This window comes from Chiloscyllium plagiosum, unplaced genomic scaffold (genome assembly GCF_037043375.1).
Source record: "Chiloscyllium plagiosum isolate Xiang-an unplaced genomic scaffold, Cpla_swu_hap1 HiC_scaffold_36, whole genome shotgun sequence".
Lineage (NCBI taxonomy): Eukaryota > Metazoa > Chordata > Chondrichthyes > Orectolobiformes > Hemiscylliidae > Chiloscyllium > Chiloscyllium plagiosum.
In genome coordinates, this window is record NW_028270174.1 from 30,441,742 (window position 1) to 30,457,353 (window position 15,612).

The 15,612-nt window shown below is 38.9% G+C and overlaps 1 protein-coding gene across 4 annotated transcripts in view; it reads right to left on the reverse strand.

Moving 5' to 3' along the window:
• Nucleotides 1–3,239: 3,239 nt before the first annotated feature.
• The window catches only part of LOC122539369 (alpha-1,3-mannosyl-glycoprotein 4-beta-N-acetylglucosaminyltransferase B-like), a 251,205-nt gene continuing 238,832 nt past the window's right edge, over nt 3,240–15,612 (reverse strand). For 3 of the 4 annotated variants that reach the window (XM_043674130.2, XM_043674128.2, XM_087980063.1), the window contains exons 14-15: nt 8,686–8,798; nt 3,240–6,296 (exon numbers count right to left, since the gene is read on the reverse strand). In XM_043674130.2, the coding sequence (XP_043530065.1) occupies nt 6,273–6,296; nt 8,686–8,798 (137 nt within the window). In that variant the 3' untranslated portion in view covers nt 3,240–6,272. The remainder of the gene's footprint in view (nt 6,297–8,685; nt 8,799–15,612) is intronic. The other variant, XM_043674129.2, reaches the window with a different exon arrangement.

Consider the following 15,612-nt stretch of genomic DNA (forward strand, 5'->3'; position numbering starts at 1 on the left):
GATCCAGTCCTTGCTGCCCTATCTCCATGGTAAGCTTTATTATGACAGTGCTGTAGCTTTAAGAGGTGTTCATTGTCCTGGTTTCTTTTAAGAGAGAGATTGCTCGTCACCTCTTGTTCAATCTGTGTTAAGGTAAACAGCTTATGAGGCTTTGGTAAGTTGGAACAATAGAGGTAGCCTGGATAGTTATGTCCAGCTGTCATAGATCGGGATTTCTAGTTTTTTTTTAACTTTTATTTTCAGCAATTAATGAAGAGTCAACAGGTTTGGACTGGCTACTACTCTCTCTGAGTTTTTTCTTGATGGTTGTCTTTCTGGATTGTTGGAGTTACCTGTGAGATTGATCTATTTTCTGAATTTTGCCACAGGGTATGTTTATGGAATGTTTGAGACTATTGGAATATAGTAATTGTTACTGTATCTATTATTCTGTTACGTTTTCAAATAGAGTTGTTCTTCAAAGTTATTATTTCTTTTATTGTATTTTAGCTATAGTATTTCAATAAATAGGGTTTTGCTTAACATAGAGTAGTCTGACCAGTTGAATTGCATCTAGAACACAGTACGTTATATTTGTCTTAAAAATAAGAAAATGTTAGGATCTAGACTATCTTCTTAAAATATTTTGAGTGGGTCTGGCCTGGTCCATTACACAGCCAATTCTGCAGAGGGTAAGCTGTAAAGGCTTACTGAAATTGTGACAGGGTTGGGCACTTGAATGAGATTGTCCTCAACAATCACTTCTGCCAGGAACAGAGACCCCATCCAATGCAATGATCTTCCTTTCTCAACAGGCATTAAAGTAGTTAGGCCTCCCACTGACAGCAAGATGGGCATATGGTTCCTTCAGGAAATCTTATTTAGAACTCTGAGCTCAGTCCTGTGCAGAATCATAGGAACTTGGTCTATGGTGAATGTGAAATTGGGCATGTAGAAGTGTCATGCCTAATTGACATAGGAGTGGAAATGTCAATTACTACTCACCAGTGTTTCCATGAGTATCTAGCACAGGAGTGCAAGCTGATTGATGCCTATTTCCTCATCTGGGGTTATGTTTTGCAGAGGTCGGTCATCTCCTATCATGACTATATCGAGCTCTCCAGCCTGTCCTCAATCACACTTTTAATAGCCTGGGACCTCTGGTGGGTTGTGACCTGATTGATACTCCAATGGAAGGGTGAAAGTTAAGAACACCTGTGATGTTGAGATAGAATGTATTAAAAGCTATCTGTGGGTCCTTGGAAAACATGTATGGTGAATGCTATGCACACTACATATTTGGCAGACAGGGCACAAAAGATTTTGACCTTACTCCACACACTCAAGGTATGTCAACCTGTATGGGACCCAAGAACTATTCAAGTTGCAGGAAATTGGTTGTTCTTTCAAATATCTGCACCATCACTGTTCTCGAATAATCATGCCAGCCATCTCCAACTGTTCAACATCAGGTCCTGCTAGTGTCACATGTCACATATAGTAGAGCTCCCACTTGATATAACTCTAAGAACTGCCATCATCACTGTTGAGAAGAGGGTACAGTACCCTTGCTGATTGCCAGTTTCAGCAAAGATGTTTCCTATCAACCAAAAATGCCTGTGGTGTCCTTAAATCTGCCACTATCATGGATAGTGCAGCAATTGAAGCAGACATTTCAAACCAGATTTCAAAGATGGTCAGTTACCGAGAGGAGAATACCCAGAAGAGGAAACTTGTTTCTACTCTCATCAAGCGTGAGATGACTTTCAGCAAAAAAAAGATGACAATTGATATTGTGACCTGGTAAACCACAGGATAGTGACTACAGATGAATGTCCAATAAAGCTTCCTTGCCAAAGGATTCCACATCATCATTGGGAGGATAGCCTGCAGAAACCCATGAAGCAAGGTGTCATCTGAGTATGTATGCTTCACAGTCTTTGTGAGGAAGAAAGGTGGAAAACTGAGAATCTGTGCTGATTACTGGGCACTGAACACAAAGACTAACAAAAGATGCTTGCCCTCAACCTAGGGTTGAGGTTATAACCACTTATCTATTGAACCAATGAACAAGATATTGAAAAATGGCATTTGGAGCAGACATTGGAGGACTTCACAAATACACAAGAATGCTGCTTTGGTTCTGTAGTGCTCCTACTATCTTCATGCCTGTGCCGGATAAAGCTTTTGACAGTCTTAATTTCCAGTCCCTGTAGGGTGACATATTTATCTTCGGTTCAATATTCGGGGAAACTCTTGCAAGACAAGACATTGGGTGTAAGCCTGCTTTTTGTAGTTAAACCCTAAAGTCAAACCAGAAATGTGCCAACATTTCCAGACAGAAGTATGATATCTGGGGCACTTCGTTACTAAGGAAGTCATTATTCCTGATGAGAGTGAGCTGGGTTTGTACAAGGCTATGCATAATTGGCTGCCACACTCCATGATTCTTGATCAAATGCTGGATAACACACCAACCTTTATAAATTTGCCTTGATTGGTGGTACAAAAAGAAAATGCTGCCATTAATGTGGACTCAAAATGTTTTAGTTGTAATTGTACAATTAATCATCCATGTGCTTAGCACAAGATGCCTGTGTGCTATATGCATTTGCCAGGATGGCATATTTCAGTCATGGAAGTTTGTAATGGGACCTCCAGCAGAAGGTTGCATTGGTGATGGAGGACACTGACCAAGGAAGCTGCGCACTTCTCTGGATGACTGTCAAGGAGGGCAACTGGAACAGTCAAAGAGACTCTCCTTGGAAAAGAGTGTCTTTGGTGAAAAGGAGTCTGATGGGAAAGGAGGGAAGACAGATGAAGAAATTCCTCAATTCAGTGTAATCCACACTGTCATTACATGCATGTTGTGTAACTAATTTCTTGTTATTCTTAATTTCCTTTCCTGTTTGTAATGACCTGACCTGATGCCAGTGGAATAAAGAATTATCTCATGATCTTTTGACCATTCATGTGTTCAAATCTCAAATTACACTAGCCATATTTATCAATAAAGGAAGGGTAAATGAAGAAAATTGGAATTTTCAGAAGTGTTAAATACTTGCATGTCTGTTTTCATGATGATTTCAAAGATTCCCCAGAATATCTCAATGGCAATGGTCTGTTCACAAGAACATAAGCTAAATCTTCAGCATTTTAAACAAAATATTTATGTTAATAATACCATCTACAGATGAAGTAATATGCGTGCCCTTAATGTGTATAAGTGAAAGTGACAGAAATAATTAGTATCAATAAAATTATGTATCAGGTTGCTTTTATTTTTTTTCATTTTTAAAAATATTCAATTTGATATTTCTATCAATCCCTAACTACAAAATTAAAAATATAATCCACCAACACAAAGGCCAAAAATTTGCTCAAGTCCTTTAAAATGTAAACAGATAAATATCCAAGTTGATATTACAGTCAGGATTTTTCTCCCAGCAGTGCCATTGCAGATGGGAGTTCTTCCCCCACCAATATGACTGCTGTAAACCTGACCTGTTTTCTTCAATTATTTGACATGTAGGGTGGATTCATCGTGGGGTTGGTGTTGTTAAAATGAATACAGCCATTACAGAAGAAGGCAGTTTTGTTGTCATTTCAGATCATTGTGAGTGTTTCACCCATAGAGGATGGAGCAGCAAAAAAAAAGAAATATTCTGTTCCTGTGATGGCATGGATAATTCTTGGCTACACAATGATGAGAGAGAACTCTACAAGTGCCCTGTAATTACCACTTCCCTGTTACTGCAAGTAATGCGTACCTACCAAAAAGTACACAAAATTGCTGGTACCCTCTCTCCACAGTGAATGTGGAGGGAGTGGCCAGCATGCTTCTGATGGGTACTGGATGAATATGCAGATTGTGTAGATGAGTTGTGGGAAAGGGGTGCCTTGGTAAGATATGCTGCCTGACAGAGGCGCCACAATAATTTTCCATCAATTCTCCACCGTTGTCTTTGCTTAGCTTCAATTTGGGTATGAGAGGAGAATCCAGCCATATATCTTGGTTGACAGTTTGATAAATTGCTACTGCTAAATAGGCAGATTTACTATTGACTTCAATATTATGCCTTCCAGACTATGGAACACATTGTTGCTGTGTTTAAATGTAAATCACTCTTTTAGTGAAGCAACATGAACCAATTAAAGTTTGTTAGAGCAATTTTGCTTTTACTTAATCCATAGACCAAAATACATCCTCAAGGCTTCGTGTACTGTCTGATGACAATAATGTTACCACTGCCATCAAGGCGCTCGAATAACTGTTTTGTTACAAACTAAAATTTAACCATTTATAACCAAACTGAAGATCAACAGCTGCTATACAAAATTAATGGTATTTGTGAAAGATATTTTTAAAAACCAAGAAGTTGAGTACTCACAAAGAAATTGTAATTGTGGATTTCATGCTTTCTTCCTCACTATACATGTTTTATTGATCCTTTGAAAGGCTGTAAAATGTTATATGCTCATCTCAGAGAAAGCATACAGAAGGAATTTATGTTGCAAGTCTTGAAGCTCATGCCTATGTTTCAATGACAAAGTGCTATTGCAAAGTTTAAGCCAAATGCCCTGCCATCTTTTTCTGACAGCGTAATGGTATAATAATCTTAAACAAAAAATAATGGTATGATTATGACTAACTTGTAAAGGAAAAGAAAAGATAAATGGCATTAAAAAACAGAATTCCATATATTAATAAAATCCAAGCCAAATAGAATTTTAGACGAAAAAAATGTTGCTGTAGCAACAAGATAGCTTGAATGTAATTAATTGCCAGATCTTTTACAGTATTGAAAAGGTTAACCACTTAACTCCTGCCATGACGCAGGAACTTTAATTCAACCCACTAGTACGTATAGTTTCTCCCAACAGTGCAGTCATTGTAGTGTTCCTGTTCACAACCTTCACTCATCCTCACCTCTGCTGCAACCCAAACTGCCACCAGTTCAAGACTGTCACCTGTCCCCAACCCCTTGCTACTCTTTGTATGGTAAATGAGGGCTTGGGAGAGGAGTGCCAAGTGAGGCAGTAAGGCGCCAGGACAGGTGGCAAAGAGATTAGAGGGACAGAAAGCAAGCTGGTGAACAACGTTGAACAGTCTTGAGAGGACTGGTGAAAGGGGCAGTGAGAAGTCTTGCATTGAGCAGCACAAGATTGGGAGAAGGGTGATGAGAGGTCAGGAGTGAGCTAGTGGCCTCACTTTTCAATGTACATTTAAATGACAAAACATGTCACACTGATTGCTGCAAAAGAGGGAGTGGTTTCTACAAAGATTTTCTGTTCTCCTGGATTCAATGGATTCTGGTATTAGTTTGTAACAAAGTCCCTGTCCGGGAATCTCCAGTGCAGAAGTAATCTCAAGTTAAGTGGGTAATTTGTAATGTGATCAGGGACAGGAGTAGGACTTCTGACCTTGATTAGAATATCAGGACTATTTGGTCTGAAGTTCTCTTGGCGGAAGTCTCAGAGTTTCAGGTCCTCTACCTTCAGTAGCTTTTTTTTTGCTCTAACTGAAACATGTAGAACTTCTGTATCAAGTTTAGATCCTAGCTTTAAGTAACACTTAAACAACAAACTTCATGAATGTGTTTTTTGTGAATTCTTTGGTAGTTTAATTTAAAACAAAGTTTTATGTAACAGTGGAATGCTTTATTTCTGGAAGTTATAAAAGACAAGGAACACCTTGTCAGCTCATAGAATGTCATTGCCAAGGGCTACAATCCAAATCATGTTACTGTCTTTGTTGCAAAGAACATTGTGGAAGGAGGAGCTAAACCAAACCTATAAAAAAATCTTCTCCCTCCCAACAAATAAAGTATAGCTTGTGATTAGAAGAGATCATTATCATATTGACTTAATGTGATGTAATTTTAAATAATTTGTCTTAGGACCAATTACATAAAGTTACCAAGCATACATTTTGTTTCTACACAAAGTATGCATTTATAAACACCATAATTCAACTTCACTGAAGTTTTCATTAAGATGGTATTTTGTTATTCATTTTCATGATGACAGTAAAAAAAACCAATGTAATTATTATATAAATAAACAGTTAAATTGTTTTGGTCAAAGATTATTCAAACGTTTGCACATCTACAGCTTTCCATCACTGTGATCTTTTACATTAGTTCTGTCCCTTGTTGATTTTCAACAATTGTTCTTTTTATTTTACCACACTAGGTGGTGTCGTTGTTGAAGAAATCCATCAGGCAAACCTTATTGAAGAGGCACTAGAAATAGTTGCACTTTTGCTGGGAAGCCGAATTTCTTGCTTGCATTTATGCAGCTGGCTTGATAAATATCTGCAAAAACATTGTAGACATTGTTAAAATGCATTTGTGAATTTTATTGAAAAATCCATACTCTGTTCACCTTTTACCATTTAAAGAATTTGAGTCAGAAATTTAACCCACTAAGAACCAAAATTGTCAGAGTCGATACATGCATATGGAGTAAAAGTCTGAAGTTCACCATTTTAATGTAGGAGGTAGCATTTGCAATTGGTTTAGGATTTACACTGCTGACAGAATTTAAAGCACCTGGATAATTTTGTCGATGAGTATATGTTACATGCAGAACACACTTAACATTATGCATAACTTCAACTCATTGAATGCCATGAGTTAACTTTGCTTGGTGCAGTGGCACACTAACCAGGATGCAGTTGAGTGGTGCAGTTGTAACGAGAAAGAATTTGAACAATGTTCTTATCCTGAAAACTTAATGATTTAACTAAAACTTTTTACAGCATTGTATGCCAGATGTGGGTGTTGTATTCCTGGTAGTGAGCCCTTCAGTGATCTCCTTTCATCTCATCAGCAAACAAAAAAGTTTTCTGACCCCTGGGGGATCATGAATGTATACTCTCCTCTCCACTCCCTACACCATGACCTCCACTGCAGCATTATAGACACTTGATGACTTCTCTCCACCATGTTCAACCATTTCAATGATAGGTATCACAGCAATTCATCTCCCCTTTAAGAACTGCTGATTACCTTACTCCCCCTGCTGAGTATGCAGTCAATGAATGTGCAGCATTGGCTGCATGCACAAATCATTGTAATGAACAGGTAGCATTTATTTTACAGACTGTCAATGTTCCTATCAATTGATCTGGATTGAAATGCTACCACTCTCTTCCCTTGCCTCCTATTTTACTTAGCAAACCATGCCACTCATAATGTAGTAAAGCATTATAAATGGCAGAGGGGAAAATATTTGTTTAGAAAACCTGAAAACTTGGCATTGAGCTCACTAGAAGTACACTAAATTACCAGGACTTTAAATTGAATAGAAATTATCTCGCAGTAATATATTTCCTTTGATTTCAAGCTCCCAAGTCTGCAAATAACATTTACAAAATAAGTTTGAATGTTTCTGAATTTGGCAGTACCTCTTTTTTAAATCTTCTATTATATTCCAATTATAAATTAAATGAATCCACTATCAGGTCTACTCCCATTCCTCCATTTTCAGAAGAAAGAAAGAGGAAGATAAGAAGATAGGATTGCAAAGCTTTTAAGCTGCACCTGCACAGTAGGTGGTCTCCAGCTGTTTCCCACAACCTACATCTTCATACCGGCAGAGCCGCTTTTCTGTCAGACACTTGAGAAGTTTGTATTCCCCTCACAAAACAATATCTGATAACTGTTAGCTGCCATAAAAAACTGTTTCACAGCTCCTGAGTGATCTTGAGCTAAGGTACAAGCTTACTTTCACATATATCCTATCATTATTGCTTTGACAATATTCTCAATCTGGACATTTGCCAGCATTATGTTTTTCTGCATAATTACCAAAGCTTCATTTGGAGATGATTCTGTTACTCCTTCATAAAGATATCTTCACCTTGCATATATCTCATCTCACTGATGACAAGTGTGGCAACTTTTTATTGTTTAGGATCATAATGACTCTTCTTGCAGTCTGAATATACCATCCTTATATCTCCTACAGTTGTAGAAACTTCTGGGGTTCTGTCTGGTGTTTGTGCACTTGCACTGTTTTCTTTCATAGAGAGAGTCAGGGCCTCCTGCTATCAAATGGAATTCAGAACAAATTTCAGGATGCATTCCCTAGTGAGGGCATAGGGGCAAATACTGCCAATTACTACAAAAACTCTGTTTTTTCATTTGTGGATCTTCTCCTGTTGGTACACAAAACTGGGGCTTTCTTTGCCAAATGAAAACTGCAATTAGAGATTTTTTAAAAATTGAAGGCCCAATGCCCTGAAGAAGATTCACTCTTAAGTATCACATGGCACCTCATTGGATGCTTTGATGCTTTTCGGTGCAATAAGGAATTTTCCTCCCTAGAAGTGGGCTACCTATAGTCCCTCAAGAACACGACTAACATGAAATTAAGATGCTCTGAGTCAAGATTAGTCTAATACTTGGTGCTGTAACACAGGTAGGTTGAAGAACCGATTTGGTTCATATCTTGTAAATCTGTCAATTAAGTCTATCCTTGATCACCACAGGGTAAACTAACTCATTGTGGAGATAGCGCTGATGGCAAATCTAGACACCAATGGAAAAGTTGGTCTCCACTACTGCTGGAACAAGGTTAGCTTGGACACTTTATTTTGAAGATGTGCTGTCAGGTGTGCAAGACCTGGGATTCAGAAACCTAAAGTAATTCTATAAGATAAAAATAATTTAGGATGCTGTGTCCTTTCTGAAATATTACCTCACTCAGTAAAACCCAAACAGGGGATTCGGAAAGAACAAATAGTCGAAGGGCCTCAATTTTCCCAATCGATGCATCAACTTCACCTTCTGCAATTCCGTTTCTAAATGCACCTTAACATGTAAATGAAACAAGATTACAATTTGCAGAAAACAAACTAAACATATACCCACAGACTAAACGGAAGAAACCTAGCTAAATTGGAAAATTTTAGTGACACTGAGTAAAGTTGCATATTTAGACACCAGTTTCTTCTCCAGCACTGAAAAGATAAGAAAAATCTTTCAAGTAGTTTTAAGCAAGCTACAGTAAATGAGTTTTGAATAGTTTATCGAGTAAGAATGAACAAGTTGAATTGAATAAGTTATATTTGACAAAAAATGAAAGATTTCCTTTATATTTTATATGTGATAATAGATCAATTGTCTACTTCAAACAGAAACATACTACAGAAATGGTATTCAACAAAGAAAGATACATATTTGAATTTTTCCAGCAAAATTAAATGCTACAGAATTTAAATTACAGTTTTATTTGCCTAATTTTAACTCTGTTAATGAATAGGTTTTGAATAAATTAAAATCTTTCCTCCAAGTAATTGTGTATATATTACTTAAGACCTAGGTTAAAATTCAATTTTAACATGAACACACAAAGTGAGCAGTAATGGACAAGTGGTATCTATAAAAGTCTGCTCATGACAGGCTGTTTAACAGCCACACTGCATTGAATTTTACTCTTGATATATATCAAGAATATATATCACTGATTTGATAAGGGACTGAATGCATAGTTTCTAAATTTGTTAACAGCACAAATATAAGGAAGTAAGTTGTGAAGAAGATAGAAGACATTTTAATAGGCTTTTAGTTAGGTTAGTTAAGTGAGTGTGCAAACATTTGGCAGATGAAGTATAATGTGGGACAATGTAAATTTGTTCACTTTGATAGGGAGAATAGAATAGTGGAATATTATTTAAATGGTTAGAGATTGCACATTAGAGATACATACAGATCTGAGTGTTCTGGTATATGAATCACAAAGAAATGTTATGCAAGAACAGTAAATGATTAGGAAGGTAATTGGAATGCTGTTTTTTGTAAGAGAAATAGAATATAAAAAGTGGTATTTTAGCACAAGGTAATTGTCAGATCACACCTACACTACAATGTACAGTCTTGTCTCCTTATTTAAGAGAGGATATTATTGCATTAGACATTGTTTAGAAAAGGTTTTTTGGACTGATTCCTGGGATGGGGACTCTTAGGAGAAAATGTTGAACAGATAGGGCCGATGTCCATTGGCATTTCAAACAATGAGATTACCTCATTGAACCATGCGAGATCCTGAGAGAACTTGACAGGATGGATGCTAAAAGAACGTTTCCCCTTGAATGAGAGACTAGAGCAAGGCTTAGAAGATTGAGAGAATGCAGAATTATCTTCCTTAGAGAGTGGTGGAGGCAGTGTAATTGAATATGTTGAAGACAGAGGTTGAGAGAATCTTGACTAGTTAAAGGGTAGCCAGTAAAGTGAAGTTTGAGGCCACAAACAATCAACAATCTTAGCAATTAGTAGGGCAGGCTTGAGGGCCCAAATGGTGTGCCACTCCTTCTAAGTTGTATATTCATCTTGATGCAACCAACATTTTGTTCTAACATTTTTAAATGTTCCATTTTACTTTAATTTGTCTATGACATATTCAATTACCTTAAACTGAATGGAGGAATTAAAATTTAAAGGGAAATTATTAGAAAGCAGTTTAGTTTTAATGTGTTCAGATGGAATGATAAATGCAATAGAGACAGTGAATTTACACGTTAGTTTAGGCAAAGTCAGAAAATAGGGCTAAAGGAAGAATTTTCAGGTTTTCTACTGAAGTTCCAGTTAGTTTGAGTAGCTTTTGCTTTCAGGCGATCTTCTTGCTTGGAAAATTCCTCTTCAATGATGACAGCGGTCACTAGCTCACACTCCACTGAGGAAAATTTGATATAAGCAAGATACATGCACAGCACCCATGATTTTCCTGAACTTGCTACTGACTCTCCCATTCCTTCCCTCATCACCTTGCTGTGGGGTAGGCTAGAGTAAATGTGCAAATGTTGATATGTTCTAATTGAGAAAGTGGATAAAATGAACAAAAAGAGAAATCGGTGAACCCGAGTTACAAAAATTTCAAGAAATGAATAAGACCAATCAAAAAAAATGCTCAGATGCTTTCCACAGAGCAATAGCCATGGGTTGTAAAAATTTACACTTCCATTTCTAGCAAGATTATTACAAATTTTTATTAGAAACTTTTTCAAAATTTTTACAAACATCTATGTACAAAAAAAGTAATATGAGTAAAAAACAGAAAAATAGAGTACAACAATGTCATATCATGATACTATTAGTCATGAACTACCTACTATTCTATCAGAACAAATGAATCTACTTAAACTAAACTACAAATTAAATAAAAAATAAACTGAATTCAAATTAACTTAAATTATATCTCACTACTTTATTCTATTTCACTCACTACACCTCCACTGAGGCTCCCATCCCGGGGAGCATCAGTCATTGTACCCGTATTCTTTTCCCCCAACCTCCCCCTCCCAGGGCTCCATGGGCGCCCAGACTGATTCCCATGGCTATACCACAGCCCTAATTAATATTGCTGATAAGTCTGCATTAATATAATTTAAAAAGGGCTGCCATGTCTTGTAAAACTGCTCCGTTTTGTGGTGCACCATATTTGTGAGGTAATCTTGGGGGAGATACTCCATCACCTGCCACACCATAAGACCTGGGGGTTTTTCCAACGTCCAATTCCTTAAAATATTCTTCCTCGCGCAATGGGTAAGAATGTTACACAATCTCTTCCCATGTTCCCTCGGAGAGGACAAATTTGGCAAGCCCAGAAGAAGAAATACCAGATCCACTTTAACTTCGATCTCCAGGATGTGCTTTAGCTCCCTTACTATAGCATTCAATATCTCTGGATCTTACAACATGACTAGTAGCAGTGTGTGAGAGTGCCTATACTAATGTTACATTTGGGACACCTGGTGACGCTCCTCTCTTGAACTTAGCTAGCCTCTCTGGCACCATATGAGCCCTGTGTAAAATCTTCAATTGCATGGCCTGCACTCTGTTACAAACTGAAATTTTCCTTACATTTTCCCAAATGTCTTACCATATACCACCAATGAGATATCCTCTCCTAGCTCTTGATTCCACGTCGCCTAAGGCACGTCTTTTCTGTAAATGATACAAAGTACTAACTGAAAGAGCGCTCGTCTGACTTGTAAACTGAGCCAGGAGCGTGGTTTTCCTCTGTATATAATCGCTTATCTGAAAGTACAGAAAAGGTCCCTATTCGACAATCCATATTTCTGACTTAGCTGGCTAAATTACATCAAGACCTCCCTCTTGAATAAATCTCCCAGACAAGAGATTCCCTTATTCTCCCATAACTTAAAGCCAGAGTCCATTGCTCCAGGTTTATCCTTGGGCTCCCACCAACAGGGTAAATGGCAAGTCTTAAGCCAATTGCCCTCATCTTGCCTCATTATCCTCCAGGTTTTCACAGTATTTAAAATGATCGGATTCTTACATTGCTCAGTCATGGATTTCATCTTATCCATAAATAATAGATTAACCAGGGACATCTCGACTGCAAAACTTCACCATCAAGCCAAATTGACTCCAAATCCCCCATACCCAGTCTATGCTAACAGGACACTTATTTGATATCTCTTCATGTCCGGAAGATCCACCTCTCCTTCACCCTGTGAAAGCTGCAATTTGGTAAATTTAATTAAGGGTTGCCTGCGACACCAAATAAAATAATCTAGCCAACCATTGAGCCTCCATAACACTTGTCTGGGTAGCAACAACGGGAGCATTCTCATGGAGTACAACAGGCAAGGAAGAACATTCATTTTAATCAGGACTATTCGGCCTAACCATGATAACGGTAATCCCTCCCACTGCTGCAAATCCTGTTTTATCCTCTCTGGTAGTTGTACATAGTTAGCTTTTTATAGCTGGTGGAAGGCAGAGATAATAAAAATTCAATAAAAATCTTTTGATGACCATCTAAACGGAACTGCATTCCATCCTTCAGATCAGGCACCTCCACTAATCCCCCACCGGCATGGCTTCCGATTTCGTAAAGTTGATCCTGTAGCCCGAAAAATGCCAAATAAATTAATTGTTTGAATCAATCGAGGAATGGACTCCTCCAGATTGGCAAAGAACAAAAGGACATCATCAGCATATAGGGTGATCTTATGCTCCCCCATTCCCACCTTTGGCGCCACTATTTCAGGATCCCTCCTGATAGCCTCAGCTAACAGTTCAATTGCCAAGGTAAATTGTCAGCAGTGAAAGAGGACACCCGTGCTGACTACCTCTCCCAATATTAAAGTTATATGACTTAGTGCCGTTTGTGATGACTGCCACCTTCGGATCATTATATAATACCGCCACCCATCTAGCAAAGGTTCCCCCCAGACCAAAGTGCTCTAGGACCCCAAACAGGTACGGCCATTCTATCCGGTCAAATGCCTTTTCTGCGTCTAGGGAGAACTGCAAACCCGGGATCAATTTTTGCTGGCATACCTGCACTATGTTCAATACCCTCCTGATATCATTGGAGGAGCTACGGCCCTTAACAAAACCAGTCTGATCATATTTTACAATATGGAAAACACCTTTTCCAACCTCAGGGCCAACATCTTGGATAGAATTAAAAAATTTACATTCAACAGTGAAATTGGTCTGTATGAAGCACATTCTTCGGGGTCTTTCCCGAATGAGGGAATGATGGAAATATTAGCCTTCCTAAGAGAGGGCGGCAGACAATCCTGTGCATATGAATAGCTATACATCCCCAGAAGTGGCTCCACGATCACATTTATGAATTCCTTATAGAATTCACTTGGGAATCCACCTGGCCCCGGTGCTTTACCATCCTGAAGATGCTTTATTGCTTCCTGCACTTCCTGTACTGTCATAGGCGCATTCAACAGGGAAGCCTGATCCACGTTTATACTGGGGAGGTCCAGGTTCTCAAAAAAGGACTGCATTCTCATTGCACCATGTTTGTTTCCCTCCAACTGATATAACTCTGCAAAAAGTATTCCCTAAATCTAACATTGATCTTCTTCAATTTACGGGTAACTGTGCCAGCCTTCTCTCTAACAGACATAATAGATTGGGAAGCTTTTTTCTTCCTAGCCAGATGTGCCAGGTATCTACCTGGCTTAACTCCAAATTCAAACAGTCTTTGTTTAGTGAAGGAGATCTCTTCTTTTGCCACCTGTGTGTGCAATGAGTTGAGAGCTGCCCACAGGGCTGTGACCCGCTGCAGCTTGACCAAAGAGGGCCTATTATAATATACTTCCTCAGCTATCAGCAGCTGGGCCTCCAGCATCTGTTGTTGCTCCTCCCTCCGCCTCCTTCTAGTCACTGAATACGAAATGATAAGGCCTTGTAAATATGCTTTAGTGGCCTCTCAAAGTATTGCCAGATTATTGGCCGTACCGGAGTTGATATCCCAGAAGGCCCTGAACTCTCTTTTAACATACTCAACAAATTCAATATCCCTTAACAGATATGAGTCCATGCGCCAGTGCCGTGAATCTGTTCCACCACCCTTGATTTTAATATCTAAATACACTGGCGCATGGTCCGAGACAGCTATATTCCCAATTTTGCACGCCAGTGTTCTGTCCAATCAATCTGATGGTATTAAAAAAAAGTCAATTCGCGTGTGGCACTCGTGTGGGTTGGAATAGAAAATAAAGTATCTTCCGTTAGGGTGGACATGCCTCCACACATCCACTGATCCCAACTCCTCACACAAGTCCACCAACTGCTTAGTTTGTGTGGACGTACCTGCTGGGCCCCTTGGCACCCTGTCAATCTTGGGATCTATGAGACAATTAAAATCCCCTTCTGTGATCATGCAGTGCACCCTAAGACTCATGAATTTAGTGACTGCATCAATTAGAAATTTAAGAGGATGCGCCGAGGGACATTCAAGACGCCATACCCTTCTCCATGTATTAGAGCTTTAAGAATGATGAACCGTCCATGTTCGTCCTTAATTTGCTCAGTTACCTGGAAAGGGAGGTTCCTTCTTACCAGTATAGCCACTCCTCTACTCAGAGTTAAAGGAGGAGAAGACTACCCTGTCACACGCCCCTGCTGCAGTTTCAGATGTTCCTTATCAGTTAAATGCGTCTCTTGCAGCAGAGCAATGTCCACTCTTCCGAAGGCTTGACAGCACCTTCTTTCTTTTAATGGGAGAATGGCTCCCTTTTACATTCCAGGTGTATTACCTGAACAAATCACTAGCCATGGTCATCCAGGGCAGCCCGTAGTTTCCCAAGTGGAGGAAGCTTCTCGGTGATATGCCGAGCGACAAAGACATTTACTCTATAAAGTCTAAAAACTACTCCTGTAAAAACTACTACAACTAAAAACGAATCACTACCTTTAACTTAAGCAAACACCCAAATAACCTCCGATTCACTAGTGATCTCCCCCTTGCCCATATGGGGTATACCTTCCAATCCTTGGTACCATCCCAACTCCCACTAGCTAAGGCCATGCCCTAGACCCAGGTAATTCACAAATGAAGAAAACCGGTTATTGCCCCCCCAACCACCGCACACATCTTAACCACAGCCACCCCCAACCCAAAAACAAAAAGGACAGCAGTAAAAAAAACACCCCAGATAAAAGCCAACCGACCGATATATGAAATAATTTCAGTTATACATCAAGGCAGTACGTATAAAGCCAATAATCACAAAAAAGGGGAGAGAGGAGGAAAAAGGGGCAATAAAAAAACCCATACTATTGTTCATAACGATGCCCCCTCCATCCCCACCCCAACTCGAGTCCTTTAATTCAGAGAATTCACAAAGTC